The sequence below is a fragment of the Blastomyces dermatitidis genome (assembly GCF_000003525.1).
Source record: "Blastomyces dermatitidis ER-3 genomic scaffold supercont1.8, whole genome shotgun sequence".
In the NCBI taxonomy this organism is placed as follows: Eukaryota; Fungi; Ascomycota; class Eurotiomycetes; order Onygenales; family Ajellomycetaceae; genus Blastomyces; species Blastomyces dermatitidis.
In genome coordinates this window covers 1777785-1793079 of record NW_025544781.1, presented here as the reverse complement: position 1 = coordinate 1793079, position 15295 = coordinate 1777785, and the positions used below count along the sequence as shown (strand labels likewise).

General features: G+C 46.4%; 3 protein-coding genes and 1 non-coding gene across 6 annotated transcripts; 3 read left to right on the top strand and 1 right to left on the bottom strand.

The window, feature by feature from the left end:
* Positions 1 to 118: 118 nt before the first annotated feature.
* BDCG_07323 lies at positions 119 to 4483 on the top strand. Of its 2 annotated transcripts, XM_045423121.1 has the most exons (8): positions 119 to 1003; positions 1091 to 1147; positions 1301 to 1369; positions 1433 to 1753; positions 1823 to 2121; positions 2228 to 2813; positions 2958 to 3379; positions 3460 to 4483. In XM_045423121.1, exons 1-8 carry the CDS (start codon positions 856 to 858, stop codon positions 3523 to 3525), a joined length of 1968 nt encoding a protein of 655 aa, XP_045282079.1. In that variant the 5' UTR covers positions 119 to 855; the 3' UTR covers positions 3526 to 4483. The 2 variants fall into 2 exon arrangements, with proteins under 2 accessions (XP_045282079.1, XP_045282080.1); XM_045423120.1 differs by having other exon boundaries at positions 325 to 1003; positions 1433 to 2121; positions 3460 to 4433.
* Positions 4483 to 4564, top strand: BDCG_17492. The gene has a single exon. It is a non-coding gene; the product is annotated as a tRNA-Ala (tRNA).
* On the top strand, positions 4497 to 9069 carry BDCG_07322 (DEAD/DEAH box helicase). Its single transcript, XM_045423119.1, has one exon. It carries the CDS (start codon positions 5001 to 5003, stop codon positions 8466 to 8468), a length of 3468 nt encoding a protein of 1155 aa, XP_045278583.1. The 5' UTR covers positions 4497 to 5000; the 3' UTR covers positions 8469 to 9069.
* Positions 4679 to 13538, bottom strand: BDCG_07320. 2 transcript variants are annotated; one of them, XM_045423117.1, is made up of 6 exons: positions 13136 to 13538; positions 12554 to 13011; positions 12438 to 12465; positions 11578 to 12359; positions 10688 to 11484; positions 4679 to 10591 (listed from the first exon to the last, which is right to left on the bottom strand). In XM_045423117.1, the coding sequence occupies exons 2-6, from the start codon at positions 12953 to 12955 to the stop codon at positions 10279 to 10281; spliced, it is 2322 nt and encodes a 773-aa protein (XP_045282077.1). In that variant the 5' UTR covers positions 12956 to 13011; positions 13136 to 13538; the 3' UTR covers positions 4679 to 10278. The 2 variants fall into 2 exon arrangements, with proteins under 2 accessions (XP_045282077.1, XP_045282078.1); XM_045423118.1 differs by having other exon boundaries at positions 6056 to 10591; positions 12554 to 13538.
* Positions 13539 to 15295: the final 1757 nt, after the last annotated feature.

Here is a 15295-nt window from a genome sequence, read left to right as displayed (position 1 = left end):
TGTGTCTCGTCAAAAGCATTTCAGCGATTTGGCCCCCCTTTATTCCCCCAAGAACCGCGCAGCCCGACAAAGACAGAGTACTGATATGAACAACAGCGGCATCCGTTCGGTTTGGATCAAGCAATCAAATTTCAGGTCCTGTGTTGAATAAACAGTCCTCTCGCCAGGTTCAGCTTTGACGGACGAGTGTGTTGGCGGACTGGATTTCCGTTTGTAGTGTTACGATTGAAGGCATCTGGCGGATCTTCTCAACGTCCTGAGTGATTAAATAGCCGCCCTCCCATACAAGAATTGGCTTTTCTGTCGCATTTCGCCGGATTTACCCTTGCCCTGCCCTGGTGTTGTTCTTTTTGTTGTTGTATGAGCGTTGGTCAATCTCCACGGCCACGGCCACGGCCTTGGCTATTAATATTAAATATTTTATTTAATAAATAAATAAATAGTTAGTTATTTAACTTACCGAACGACGCAAACAACCGCCTCCAACCACTCCACCAGTCACTCCTACATAAATATAGCAACAACTCCGCGCACGATAACGGAATCCCATCTTACCTTTTTTCGATTGCATCAGCTATACGGAGTTACTTGAGCCGAGAATATATCCAAGCAACCATCCAGCGTCGACTTGTTTGGGCGAGCGACCCCGTCCGCAACTGATTGGCTTGAGGCCCCACGTATTTAAATACGCCAGCACCACAAAAACCGTGCCACACCCCCAATCCTGCCCGACTCCGGTCAACAACGGCCAGCCGACAGTCGTGACCACGCACAGGAGAACCGCGCACATCGACGCAGTATACCTTTCCTGAACTCGCTAGACTGAAGAAAGTGAAAGGAATAGGCCTGCCTGGCATGGCTTCGGAGACACACCAGGAAAATGGTGTGCTGAACGATGAGCCTGCCAGTAGGACCCCGTCTGCAGCCATTTTCCCAGAGCCTCACTCAACCGCCTTGGATACCGCAGAACACACGGACAAGGATTCTCAAGGCCCAGTATCAGGTATGCAGGAGCAGAACCCCGTATCTCCAATAGAAACTCAGGAAAAACGTGATCTTGCCTCCCTGCCTGAATCTGACAATCCTGAAGGCTCCAATACGGATGATGTCGGCGCCTCGCCCGGCGCACGACCTACCCCTCAACAAGGTACGCGAGAGAATACACCCCCTTCAAATTCTGGACAGGATCAAGACGGAGAAGCGAGACATATCGAACTCCAAGATGCCCAGGACCAGAAGATGGAGAAAAAAGTTGCACACAAAACTAACGTTAAAAAATCATTATCTGACGCGGATGAAGGCTCTACCCACCTAAAGCAAGAAAATCACGAACCTACTCCGGAAAATGACGTGGCGGAGCTCTCAGAAGGTACGAACGTCCAGGAACCTGAGAAAGACAAAATAAGCCATCCATCCTCTGACAAACAAAAAGATGGCGCCGGTGAACGTCCTGTCCGCCAGAAACTCAAGGAAACCTCCATCGCAGGCGTGCCTCGCCCCAATTCCCCAGAAGACCACGCCATGGCGTCACAGGTAGCCTCGGTGGCCGGAGCAGACAGTGTGAATGAAACAAGCAGCGTGGAAGCGCGGGGAAGGCTATGGAGGAAACGATCAAGGGGCGATATGAATGAGGACGAAAATCAGGACGATATCTCCGGTGTAACAAATACAGACGAGACTGGCCATCGACGAAAGCGGTCAAGGGATTCCAAAACGGATGATCAAAGCAGTGACAACCAAGGGCAGCCTAAGAGTAAGTTGACGGCGGGGGATAAACAGGACATTACAGATAGTATGGATACTAAGCCGCTTGCCGATGAAGGTGGAATACGTACGCCAACAGAAGAGCTCAAAAGCACAGAGCGTGATGCTGCCAATCGCATTCTCAGCCCCAAGAAGAAGCGTAGCAGGGACCAATTCGATAAGGACCATCTGAAGTCTGACGCTCTGGACGAAAAGTGCCAGGAAGGGCCGGCATCAGCTAAAACTGGGGAGTCCTTTGATAGACCCAAGGCCGTGTCTGCTAATCGTACGGTAGAGGGCGAACCGGAGAAGAAGAGACATCGTGATGATTCCCAGGATAGGAGCTCTCAAGGAGATTCCGATCTGGTTTCCAAAAAGGTCTGCAAAATACCCCTTTGATTCCGGTACTTATTGTTATCTTCGTACTATTTGATTTTGCCTTTTTGGATATTATATTTACATCTGTCAATGTTCAACCCCCTAGGCTTCCGCACCGAATCCGTTCTCCAATACCCTAGGCGTATCCCCTTTCGCATCTATGTCATCTAAACCTACCCAACTAACATCAAAGGGCACAACGGAAAAGAAGGAACAGCCCATGACTTCGGCATCTGCCTTCGCCTCATCGAAATTGGCATCCTTTGCCAGCTCAGAAAAATCCCCATTTAGCAGCCTTGGAGGCGGTTCTACTATAGGTCTCAAATCCGCATCTCCTACTGAAAATACAACCGTCAATAAACCCCCACAAACATCTTCTTCGGCATTTGCAGCCTCGCCATTTGCAGCTGCCGCTGCTTCGTCCCCGTTTGGTGCATTCGGTGGTGGTAAGTCCGCTTTTAGTCGGAGTGGATTTGGCACAGGTTTCTCCGCCGCTACACCAAAATTAGGTGGGGGATTAGCAGGCTTTGCAGCTTCTACTACGGGCGGGTCTGCGATTTTGGGAGCTGCTGGCTCTAAGCATGGTGATGAGAAAAATGTAGAGAAGGGCAGGAAGGGTGGGGATGATGGGAAGTCCACCTTTGAAGGTTTGGAGGAAGAGAAAGGGGATGAGAGGTTCCATGAACAGCAGAGTATGTCCCTCCTGAGGCCCCCCCCCCCCCCCCCCCTTTTTTTTTTTTTTTTTTTTTTTTTTTTTTTTTTAAGCGCTCATAGATCACCACTCTACAACCTATAAATATATATTTGGACAGCGTGTGTACTAACTCCTCCATTAGCTGAGACGGGTGAAGAGGGCGAGGATACCATTTTCTCATGCCGCGGCAAGCTATATCATTTCGACGGTAAGGAATGGAAGGAGCGCGGTGTTGGGGTTTTCAAAGTGAACATCCGGGAACCGGCGAATGGTGATGATGATACAGACGAATCTAGCGAAGAGCAACAACCCCTAGAAGACAAGGTAGAGGAAAAAGAAGAAAAGGAAGGAGTCAAGGCCAAGACCGATGAGGACGATAACAACGAACCAAAGAAGAAAACAGCCCGAGTGATCATGCGGGCCGATGGTGTGTGGCGGGTTATCCTAAACATTCCTATTTTCAAAGGTATGAAAGCGGGTGATCCGTCCGGGGCAGCTCCGAAGGGAAAACAAGTGCACTTTGCGGGGTTCGAGGAGGGCAAGTCTGTCCCTTTCCTATTTAGGGTATGTATTTTTTCGTTTATCTGCAAGTTTAGTTATTTTTTATTTTTTATTTTCAAATTTCTCTAACTTATTGTCTTCAGACCGGAAACGAAGATGTTGCCAAGGAGCTCTGTGTCACTATCCAGAAACTCCAAGAAAGTCTATGAGATTTTCTTTTGTTATTTCCATCCGTTCTTTCTTGCGCCCAATTCACCTTTAAGCGCTCCGTTCCGTTCCTGCTAGTCTTTCCTTTTGGCCTTAACTTACACAACAAACCGTGGATAATTAATTTTCTCTTTCTATTTATAAAAAAAAACCCATCTCGTCTGCTCGAAGTGTCTATCTTTGACTCTGTTCGTGGTTCAACTTTTCAACCTGTTCATACCTTTATTTCCCCGAGGTTATTAAGGGGGATATACCTGCTCCGACAATCCAACATTTCTTTTGTCGACAACACACAAACGACCTTCTTTCCTTAATATTTATTAGCATTGTAGTTTTTGTGTTTTCTTTAGTATCATAGCATGGGGATGCATGGCCCGATCGAAGAAGCGGGATAAAGCACGGAATCTACTTGGGGAGGCGGGAAAGATATCCAACGGAATTTGCTGGAGAATTCAGTTTTTTGCTCTCCTTTGTTCTATTTGGGTTGTTCGTCTTTTTATTCCTGCAACATATCTTTATTTGCCCGTGTTCTTTTGTTTAATTCCATATCCTTTCTCACTTTTTTTCCCCCTCCAGTCGCTCGGAAGCAGGATCTTCTTCATTTTCCTTGTTTGTCGGAGAACGATAAACTCATATCCATTCCACCCGCGTTGTCTTCAATTTCCTCGTTTCCCTTTCTTCCTCCATTCTGTTTACTTCCGCGATGCTATCTGGGCGGAGATTGGATTTATTTTCATGACTCCATTTCTGCAGGCATAGAGACGTAAACGTCAAAATTACGGTTACAAGCAAAATAAATCCTCCAAACGTTGACTGGCAACTCGCAATTTTATTATAAATATCATCATCTAGTTTATATCCGTCCTATCTCAAGAATCCAATAGGCCTAATGTTTAAAAGGAGTTGGGTATGTCTCAAATGAATTAACTGGTGGCTTTTTCGAAAGCTTCGGCCGATTTGGGCAATTAGCTCAGTTGGTAGAGCGTTCGCTTTGCATTCTAGGCTTGCGAAAGGTCGTGATTTCGATTATCACATTGTCCAGTTCTTTTTTTATTTGGATAATTTTTATCTTTTCCATCCAGTCTTGCAGCTTGCTTGAGGGACGGACGTGATTAATCAATCACTCACTGCTTCTTGAGTTCCCATGCACTTCCCGAAGAAAATAGTTGTTTTTAAGAGGTCAAATTTTCAAACAAGGAGCGCATCCATCCATTAACTACAAGTCACATGACCACGTGTTGCTCGCCGCGCGACTGTTGGAACCTCATCTGTACTACATTATAAGAGAGCGAGCGACAGCAACCCGTACAAATGGCCTTCGGGTAGGCTATTTTAAACAAGAGTACTACATGAAGCTGCTTTTCACATCTGAGTGGATCTTCTCTCGTCCAGAATTTTCCATACCCATGAATAATATCTATCTCCTACCCCAGACTTTCGAGGTGATGGTCAAGAAGGAGACGTTGGAAAAGCGCGTATGAATCCTTCAACAAGCCTACCAGTGGAGGTGACCACCACTACTATCCTCCCAACCAAAGCGCATGATGGGGGGCGTAGCATGACTACATTGGAGCCTACGGCTGGCAAAAGAAAACGCTCTACAACCTCATCTTCGAGATCTAGTAGCGCCTCTTCCCGGGGTCGGTCGAAAAAATCACTAACCACTTCCTCTCCGTCGATCCCCTGGCCTGAACCTTTCAAGCTCCTCGCTCAAACACACCGCGCCTTGAACCTCGTTTACACGTTCTGCTCTGCGCGAAAGCACTTTGCGACGACGTTTGATAATATCAAAACGGCTGTTGAGGCGCAGACGGGCGGGCGCAAACTGAGTGTTGAAGATGCTGCGAGGGTTAAGGTGCTGATCCCGCGGTCCGTGAGATTGGAGATTGTTGATAAGGGGGTGGTGGATCTTGTGGGAGTGAAGGAGGCCAAATCTACTAGACTTGGGAAGACTTGGAGTGACTGGGAGGCTGAGGGGATGGGGCAGGATGCCGGAGAGAGCGAGGATCCAAATCCGGATGGTGAGAGCGATGCCTTGATATTTGAATTTGTGGATGGGGATTTGAAGAAGGACGCTCAGCAGAATATTTCACGCCGGAGATCGAAAGCAGACGACATTAGGGTGCCCGTCTACAGCCAGAAACATATGATGAGTCTGATCGAGAAACGAAATAAGAAATTTGTGGACGCTGTTGATGCATTTCTTGCGAAGTGTCAGGAAGAGGATATCGATCCTGTCGAGAAGCTGGAGGCTGATAAAGAGATGTATGTCCCTGTATCACCCCGGAGTGGTGTTAGCACTCCTGCTGCAGCGAGGTTCCCCGCACAGATACCTAAGGAACGCCCAACTATTGCAGAAATCATTGCGAGCATAAGAGAAATGGAGTGGTACCATGATCAGATAGTACCCGATGGACACCGGGTCTTTGATCCACAGCCAGCTGTTTATGGCGATCTGAATTTTCCTCTTTCGCAGAGCCTGGTCAACGCCTTGTACAATACCCGAGGCATTACGAAGTTCTATTCGCACCAGGCAGAGGCTATCAATAACCTCCATGACGGAAAAAATGTCATCATTTCTACTTCGACGAGCTCAGGGAAGTCGCTTATTTACCAGGTTCCGATGCTACATGAGCTGGAACAAGATCCCCATAGTAGAGGGATGTATATCTTTCCAACAAAGGCACTTGCTCAGGATCAACGACGGAGTCTGAAGGAATTATTGGGCTATATCGAAGGCTTGGAGCATATACTTGTGGAAACATTTGACGGAGACACCCCTATGGCGGATAGAAATACAATTCGAGACGAGGCACGGATTATTTTCACCAATCCGGATATGCTACATATTACGATATTACCTCAAGAATCCTTTTGGCGTACTTTCCTAAAGAACTTGAAATTCGTAGTTGTGGATGAACTACACGTTTATAACGGTCTTTTTGGGTCCCACGTTGCCTTCATTATGAGACGGCTACGGAGGATATGTGCTGCTGTTGGAAACCGCCGTGTCAAGTTTATATCTTGTTCAGCGACGGTTGCGAATCCCGTGGAACATATGCAAACAATATTTGGAATTGATGATGTGAAGTTAACAGACATCGACGGGTCGCCTTCGGGGAGAAAGGAATTTATATGCTGGAATACCCCGTTTCGAGATCCTGGTGACCCATCTTCTGGCCGCGGTAATAGTATCCAGGAGAGCGCCCGTTTGTTCTGCCAGCTGGTTTTGAGAGGCGTACGCGTGATTGCCTTCTGTCGGGTTCGAAAACAGTGTGAACTCTTGCTGAGTGCTGTTAGAGATGAGTTCAAAAGCCTAGATCGAATTAATGTCTCACGGTTTGTCATGGGTTACCGTGGAGGCTATAGTCCACAGGATAGACGAAAAATAGAGCGGGATATGTTTGAAGGGAAATTACTTGGGATCGTCGCTACGAATGCGCTCGAGCTAGGCGTGGATATTGGTTCACTTGATGCTGTGATAACGCATGGATTTCCATACTCCATTTCAAATCTGCGTCAACAAAGTGGGCGTGCTGGGCGCAGAAACAAGGACTCGGTTTCTATCCTCGTCGGCGATTCCTACGCCACCGACCAATATTATATGCAGAATCCAGACGAACTTTTTACGAAGCCCAACTGTGAACTGCAGGTGGACTTACGAAATGAGTTGGTCCTTGAAGGCCATGTCCAGTGTGCTGCCTTCGAAATGCCCATCCGGCCGGAAGAAGATACTGAATATTTCGGCCCACAGCTCTACGAGTTTGCATCTGCACGGCTCACCAAAGATAATTTAGGCTTTTACCATTGCCACGAGCGATTCCGCCCGCACCCCTCGAAATGTGTGGCTATTCGTGACACTGAAGATAACCACTATGCAATCATCGACACAACTAACAACCGAAATGCAGTAATCGAAGAAATCGAGGAATCGAGAGTATTTTTCAGTATCTACGAAGGAGGCATTTTCTTTCACCAAGGAAATCCATATATGGTCAAGGAGCTTAACACAGACCGACGTTTTGCCCGTGTCGTCCGCGTCCATGTGGACTGGACCACCCAACAACGTGATTTCACGGACATAGACCCTGTCGAGACGGAAGCCATAAGGCGCATCAGTGCCTCGGCCAACACCAAGGCGTTCTTTGGCGCCATCAGGATCCGTACCGTCGTCTATGGGTATTTCAAACTGGATAAAAAGGGGCGAATTCTCGATGCCGTGGCGCTCGATAATCCTCCGATCGAAATCATGAGCAAGGGAATGTGGCTGGACGTGCCGAAAGGCGCACTGGATATCTTGAAATCCCGCAACCTCAACGCGGCCGCAGCCATCCACGCCGCCGAGCATGCAATTCTCTCTCTCATGCCAACATACATCGTCAGCTCGTCGCCTGGCGATGTCCGCACAGAGTGCAAAGTTGCCGCTAAGGAATTAGGTCCAAAGCACAGACAGGCACTCGCCCATCATGATCATGCCCAATCCCACGCCGTTCCACCTCCTCCCAAGCCTGCCCGCCAGCGCCCCGCCCGACTAACTTTCTACGACGCCAAGGGCGGGCCATCAGGTTCGGGCATCGCCGCCAAGGCCTTCGAGTTCGTCGATAGTCTGCTCCGACGGGCGCTGGGGCGGATTGAAGCGTGCCAGTGTACGGCTCCGCAGGGCTGCATCGAATGCGTTTGCGATGAGCGGTGTAAGGAGATGAATGTCGTCATGAGCAAGGCTGGTGCTGGAGTGGTGTTGAAGTGTCTGCTGGGGATGGAAGTGGATGTGGACGCTCTGCCGTGGGGGGAAGATGTGCTGGGGGAAGGTTTCGTTGGGAGGGATGAGATGTTGAGCCCGCGGGGGAAGGAATTGGCTGGGGGATTGGAAACTATTGTTGAGGCTGTGGAGGTTTCGGCAAGGCCGGGTGTGTCGGTTCGGATCTATGGAGCAGAAGGAGAGTGAAATTGAGATAATTTAACTCTGCGGTTTTCTTCTCGCCATATGTATATGTGCGAGGGCATTCCTGCGCAGCACTCGAAACAATTGAGTGAGATATCGACTCAGTCGTTCATTGCTGGATGCTTGGAGTTGATAACTTCTCCCGGCCGGTTGGGTTTGGCTCTTCTTGGCACTTTTTTTTTTTTCGTCTACTTCTATACTTCTCGAAATTACCCTTTCATTTTTACATATTGTACGTAGTACATATGGAAGAACCACAATTTCCGCCCAAGACAAGCAACTTTTGAAAAAAAATTTGTTGTTCCCTGTATCAAAATGGGTAGAAAGGGGGGAAAAAAGGGCTCTTCGCGTCCCGATCAACTGCTGCTGTACGAGGTGGTAACAATGAATACATACCCAAAACTTAACAAAAGATACACGTTGTCGTAAGCAAAGCAAAGCAATCCGAGAAACAAGTAAAAGGAAAGCAAAAGGAACGACGAATGCGTGTAATACGAACGAAATGAGGTAGAGCTTTTCAACCCCCCCTAACTAACATCCTGTAATAATAGCACCGTCAAAAAAAATTTTTTTTCCCTGGTATACGAGTAAAGTTGCTTTAGAATGGATATATATATATATATGGGCGGGTGGGTGTTGTGTCTCCATATTTCTATTAATTATGTTTTGCACTCGCGCTTATTTCCGCCCCACCCGCCCCACTCCGCCCCATCAAACCACGCCACCGGGCCGCATCCATCCCCATGATATCCACCCTAGCCGCCCCACGGGCCCCCCACTTCGCTTTTGCCCGATAAAAGCAGCGTTTCGGGATTACGATAACGGAGGGAGCATCCTGCGGCACGTACCCGCACGGCCGTTTCCTTTGGCGGGAAATTCCGTTCCAGTTCCTTCTTACTCGTCCAGCTCAAGATAGTAGTAGCCGAGTGAAGGTTGGGATTAGGACCGTGCGCTTGGCGCTGTTACTATGTATGTACATGTACATGTAATAATAATGTACATGCGCATGCACATGCACATGCACATGCTGCTGTACACGTGGAACCAGCCTGAAATCGATCGATCGTTTAAATAAGTAGGCGACCCCGTTGTTTCGTGATACGCCTGATAAGAGGAATGAACGCCAAAGCAGGTGACTTATCGGCCTAGTTATGGACATCGATGACGTCATCTTGCATTTCGTACGTAGCGCCGGACGTCGTTCGATAGGGTCATTCATCAATCAGTCCCCCATGGTCCGAGACCAAGGAGGCAAAACACACATGTTTGGCAGGTTCTATTCTGTCCGTTTTCCGAAACGCCGTTGTATTCTCTTCTCACCAAGCGTGAAAAACTGTGGGCTCGATAATGTAAAGCGTGTGGATATCCATTTCCTCCCTTTTTTTTAACTGGGATTTTTTTCATCAATTTGCTGGGGCCATTGAGGACAACGAAACGCCTCGGCCGAAAAGGATCGAGCCGCACTAACGGAAGGCATTTCCCAGTAGACAATAAACGCGGGTTAACTGATGGAATGGAAGTTTAATTCCACGTCTGGGCGGCTCGAAAGGTATCTAAAGATGCAATTTCAAATCCCGGTGTTTGACAGGTAGGGTAGGTGGAACGATTGTATATATAATGTACATTGTACTTTCGGGTGGTGGAAGAGTAAAATGCCTTTCGTTATGCGAGCCCCCAAATCCCAGTCCGCGTAGAATCGAAAAAGGGGAAGTTAGGGATAAGAGCAATAACGACGCTTTATCCCTCGCCGCGTGCATAATTGAAAATTAAGAAGAATATACCGGAAGCCCCGACGCTGGACGACTATAGCGTATTAGGAGGTTGATTCGGATGGAGACGTGTCAGGATTTAGTCCAGCTGCAGTAGGAGGCGTGAGTGTATTGCTTGGAGAGCTTCCGTGGCTGCTATCATCACCACCCATGGCCATTCGCCAGAACATCGTCTTCAAATCTCGAATGTCCTCGCGGAATGTGTCTCGTGGTTTAAGTTCGCGCTCACTAGTCCAGTCACGGATTTCATTAACTATTCTTGGATATCCTTCTTCGTTTGGGAGCCACCAATGATTCAGTTCGGGAAGTTGCCATAAATCTGCCATTTTGGCGCGGAATGCGGATGGGTAAATAAAGCTGGATATATAAAGGAATTTTGGTCAGTAATGTAAGAGATACCATCTAGATCATACATAGCCATGTGTTACCAAATCATCAAAGGATTTGGCTTACCCAAGTCGTTCCACCTTCGCCAATATCCTCCGAGACCACATAATATGTTTTTCATCACTAGGAATGAAGAGCACAGCCAGAGCGAAAGAGGATTGAGCCTGTAGGATAGAGTCTTTCGGTTTGTCGGGCCACCGTTCCATGGTTTCAATCAGACTGCATAGCTTTAATGCATCGGCTTGCAGTTCCTCAAGGTCCAGCTGCTGCAACAGCAAACCCGTTTGGTATTTATGCATCATTCTGGCACCGATGATGTCAACAAGCAAATTGTTAACATCCCACAATGATTCATCATATATCCTCCCAGGCACGTAAGGGTCCACGATATCATTCGGCCCAAGAGGGACCTTATTTGGGAAGGACGTAATTAGGTGATCCGGATGGACTAAACAACTCCACGCGTCCTGAATTTTGTCAAGCCTGGCAGTGATATCTTGATTTTGGCGTGAAAATTCTTCAATCGTAATAAGCCCACGCGATGTCTTTGCAATTAATGACGCCATATCCATGCCAACCCTCCGATTGCGGAGGGCCAATGTGTAAAACTTTTTGTTGATGTTGCCCGGGTGGCTAGCTTCGTCCTCGACGGCGAACAACTCACACGCAATATACCATTCTCGACTCAAAATGGCTTCGTTTCCGGCTAAGATACCGGATACTATATCGAAACGGGTATACCAGAGGAACATATAGCGGCGGAACTCATTTTCATTGATTTTTTCTGGCGTATAGAGCTCGGTGAGCATCCGATGGGCGGCTTGATGATGGTCGGTAACGCTCACCCAATCCCCTATGTACTCCTGCGGACTTTGTTAGAACAAATAGCCGAATAAGTTTCACCTTGGAAAAGTTAAAAAAAAAAAAAAAAAAAAAAAAAAAAAAAAAAAACATACTTCAAAAGTTGCTAGCTGAAGGATGGTCAGCATCATAGCATCGTGGTGCACGTTGCTCGTACTTAGCGACTTCAATAGGCCCGTTACTGATTTGTGATAGTACTGGAGGAAGGTGTAAAGTTTGCCATTGGGATGCCTGATGGAGTAAATATAAGACGAAAACCCGACGATAGCATACAACAGTGGCTTATATTGCATAGCTAGTAAAATGATATCGTTGTTGATAAAGGACTGTGCGTCCTGTCGCATAAAATAGTGGCGAAATGTAATATAATGTCGATGATATGCGAGAAAAAATTTCACGTCTTCTGTAAGCTTGGAAGCACCGGGCAAGCTGGAAATTGCCTCAAGAGAGGGTCCAAGTGGTCCAAGTGCTGGTGCTTCAGTGCCATCATCGGGGCTGCTCCGGGATTCCGATATTGCAGACGTCACATCACTTACGGGAGAATTATCTCTCTCTTGGATATCGGATGCTGCTTCGGAAGGTGGTCGTCCTCTCCGCCTGGGCAGTGATTGGGCACGTTGTCTTCGAGAAATAGATGCTTTTAGTCTCGATACCGGTGGAGACTTTGGGCGAGAAGAGAGGTCTTCGTTTGTAGATCCATTCCTTTTTGCATTGTTCGTTTTCGAGATCGCCGAGTCGCGGTCATTATTTTCATCCGAAGATCCACTTTCTGGTATTGCTGGATGTTTTTCAGCAGTTCCCGGATTTGCGCGGCTTCCTGTTGTTCTTCTTGCTGGGGGCGGCGGATAGACACATTCTCTTTTGCCCTTACTGCAACCTGGAAAATATCGCAAAACGAGTCAATGTAAAGTAACAAAGTAACTAAATTTCTGGTTGAGGGGGTTGCATAACGTACGATCGCAAGTTGGACGAGTCTCATCGCACTGTATATTACATATACATATCAGCAACGAAAGTTTTTTTTTTTTTTTTTTTTTTTTTGGAGGTTGTGCAAGAAGAAAAATGACCAACCTTTACTCGGCGAGAACGACACGTGAAGCATCCACTTCTTGTTCTTTTGTGTTTTCTTTGATCATTTGGGAGGGACGGCATTTGTGAAAGGGAATGGGAACGATGGACTTGCGGATGAAGTAGTTGCGGTTGATGGAGATGATGGAGATGATGGGGATGATACCACAGGGAGGAGGAGGAGTTGGTGTGGGGATATTGTGGGGTTGGCAGTAACTCAGACTGGGCCGCGTCTTGCGTCGAGGGTACATGTAGATGTAGATGATGTACATGTACATTGTAGCCTTCTCGAGGGTGACGATCAGGCAGAAAATATGAATTCATTTTGCTTTCCAATTGCTTGTCTGGCGACTGACTAGAAACGCCGTGGATTGTCCCGGACGATGGGATTTGTGGAAATGTCATTTATCTTGGTTCAGTCCAAGCAAAACACTTGCTTGGTTTGGGGAGCGCAACAACCCCTGGATACGAGGGTGGGAAAGGGGTTGGTAAACGAATGAATGAATGAATGAATGATACCAGCCTTGACAAGAAAGACAACTAGTTAAGGGAAGGGTTGAATAACAAATAACTAATCAATCATACCTCGGAGTAAGTTTTGTTTAGCTACCAGGAATTTTTAAGGCCTCAGGTTACTCTCCAGCGGTGATAGCCACGAGAACGAGAACGAGAACGAGGACGAGGACGAGGACGGGGCCGAGAGAGATCATTCTTGCTGTAGTGACGAGGATGAGATGGGGATGAGATGGGGATGAGATGGGATGGGGATGATGATAGGAAGTCAGTATTATTATTATGATTATTATTATTATTATTGCAAGTCTTCGGGTCGGTTTTGGGTTCGGTCTCGGGAGCGAGCTCTGTCTTCGGAAAGGCCTAAGAAGAAGAATTCTAAATATTGATACTGTACTCCGTAAATAGTTTTAAGAAGACGAATAAGAATAATAATGACAATAATGACAATAATAATAATAATAATAATAATAATAATAATAATAATAGGAATGGTAACTAAGGTAAGGGTTCGCTGTCGAAGTGGACTTGGACTTGGACTTGGACTTGGAGTGGACTGGACTTTTGGACTGTTGGTATGGTATGGTATGGTATGGTATGGTATGGTATGGTATGGTGTGTATTATCCAGCTCTTGGTTTGAGCCAAGCAATTAGTTAGGCCCTTAAGTTAGTTAAGTTAGTTAGTAACCTAACTAGTTAACTTATACAATTCATTTCCCCAGTCGAGAAAAAGGGAGAAAAAGGGAGGGGAAATGAAATGGCGTTGCTACTTTTATTTAATAATAATTACTTCTTGTAGAAAGTAGATACAAAGTGCAAAGAAGTTCTTCCAACAACTCAGAAAGCAAAATAAATAAATAATAAATGTAAAAGAAAACGTAACTAACTACGGAAGTAGCGAGTTAAGTTATTAGTTATTAGTTAACTAACTATTAGTTTAGAGAAGACTCTGGAGCTAAAGTATATTTATTATTAGTACCCCAGGGTGCCATCCATCCATTCCCTTGATTCCTCCAACTCCAAGGTTATCGGTTTGTCCTGTATTCCTGTCCAGATGTCCAGATGCCCAGATGTGTCCAGTTTATCCAGTTTATCCAGATGTTCAGTTATCCAGTTATCCAGTTATCCAGTTGTCCGATGATCTGGAAGTTAGTAGTGCCTTGTTCCCACTCGTTGCAACGGCCACCAATATTAACAGCAATGAATATGGGTAGTAGCCAGCTTAGTAATCAGCTGAGTTTAGCCACCGAGATTAACTAAAGATTTAAACTCGCTCACAATGAGTGAGAAAATAACAGGCAAAGTTGACCTCAATTAAAGGAGTCAGTATCATGTGGCTCTATAACTAATACTAACTACTATGAGTTAAACTACTTTGGGACTAGTGGATATTGATTAGAGGTCTCAACCAGTTTCAAACTTCTTTTGTGGCAGCACTGTTGGCTGTTCTATTGCTAACGCCGTCTTCAAAGAGGGCAAGGCAACACTGCAAGATTGGGCTGAATTCAATTCCAACAAACCATCAATTAATAATTAGACTTCGAAGTCATCGAATGCCCTTTTTTTTTTTTTTTTTTTTTAAGTTCACGAAACGTTGAATAGAGAAAATCCCTGGACGGGTTGCCCAGTTTCCGGTCACTAGCAATCACAGTCAGGTCAGGCCACTCTCCGGCGGAGGGTAACTTACGGGGCATTGGATCTGTTGTGTGTGGGGGATAGACCCCCGGCTGGCTGGTGAGCTTTTTTTTTTTTCTTTTTTTCTTTTTTTTCAGAGAATTCTTTCTAATTTTTTCTAACTGTGCTTTTGTTTTTGCTTTTGCTTTGCTTTTTGCTTGTCTTTTCTCTCTCGACAAACAATCCGAGCTCAGAATGAATCAGAATGAATCTCGCTCGCGGGAATGCGGGAATGTTCCCCCTGTGTGTACTTGCTCATATGGTTCTCTCGAGAAATAGCGGCCAACAAGCATCCAGCCAAGGGATGATTCCAGCCCTGGCGATTGATTAGCCAAAAATCCGCAAATAGCACGCGATACGCCAAGGATTAAAACCTTGCTGTTACGCTACCCAACAAGGTTCCGTCAAAGCTGGTTACTAAAACACCTACCCTAGTTATAGATAATGAGTAGGGTAGGTAGGGAAGGGAATATTAATGAGAAAAGCCGGGAAACTAGTCTTGATGAGAGAGAGTACTTATTAACTCTATACTCTTCTGTAGTTACTAGTAACTGAAG

Excerpts from the sequence above, each read along its gene's own strand:
- BDCG_07323 (XM_045423120.1), top strand. The coding sequence starts at position 856 with ATGGCTTCGGAGACACACCAGGAAAATGGTGTGCTGAACGATGAGCCT. Across the intron at positions 1,004-1,090 it reads TTCTCAAGGCCCAGTATCAG|GCTCCAATACGGATGATGTC; the intron begins GTATGCAGGAGC and ends ACAATCCTGAAG. Across the intron at positions 1,148-1,300 it reads ACGACCTACCCCTCAACAAG|GCTCTACCCACCTAAAGCAA; the intron begins GTACGCGAGAGA and ends ACGCGGATGAAG.
- BDCG_07322 (XM_045423119.1), top strand. The coding sequence starts at position 5,001 with ATGAATCCTTCAACAAGCCTACCAGTGGAGGTGACCACCACTACTATC.
- BDCG_07320 (XM_045423117.1), bottom strand. The coding sequence starts at position 12,955 with ATGACATTTCCACAAATCCCATCGTCCGGGACAATCCACGGCGTTTCT. Across the intron at positions 12,466-12,553 it reads GTCGTTCTCGCCGAGTAAAG|TGCGATGAGACTCGTCCAAC; the intron begins GTTGGTCATTTT and ends TGTAATATACAG. Across the intron at positions 11,485-11,577 it reads TTCAGCTAGCAACTTTTGAA|GAGTACATAGGGGATTGGGT; the intron begins GTATGTTTTTTT and ends CAAAGTCCGCAG.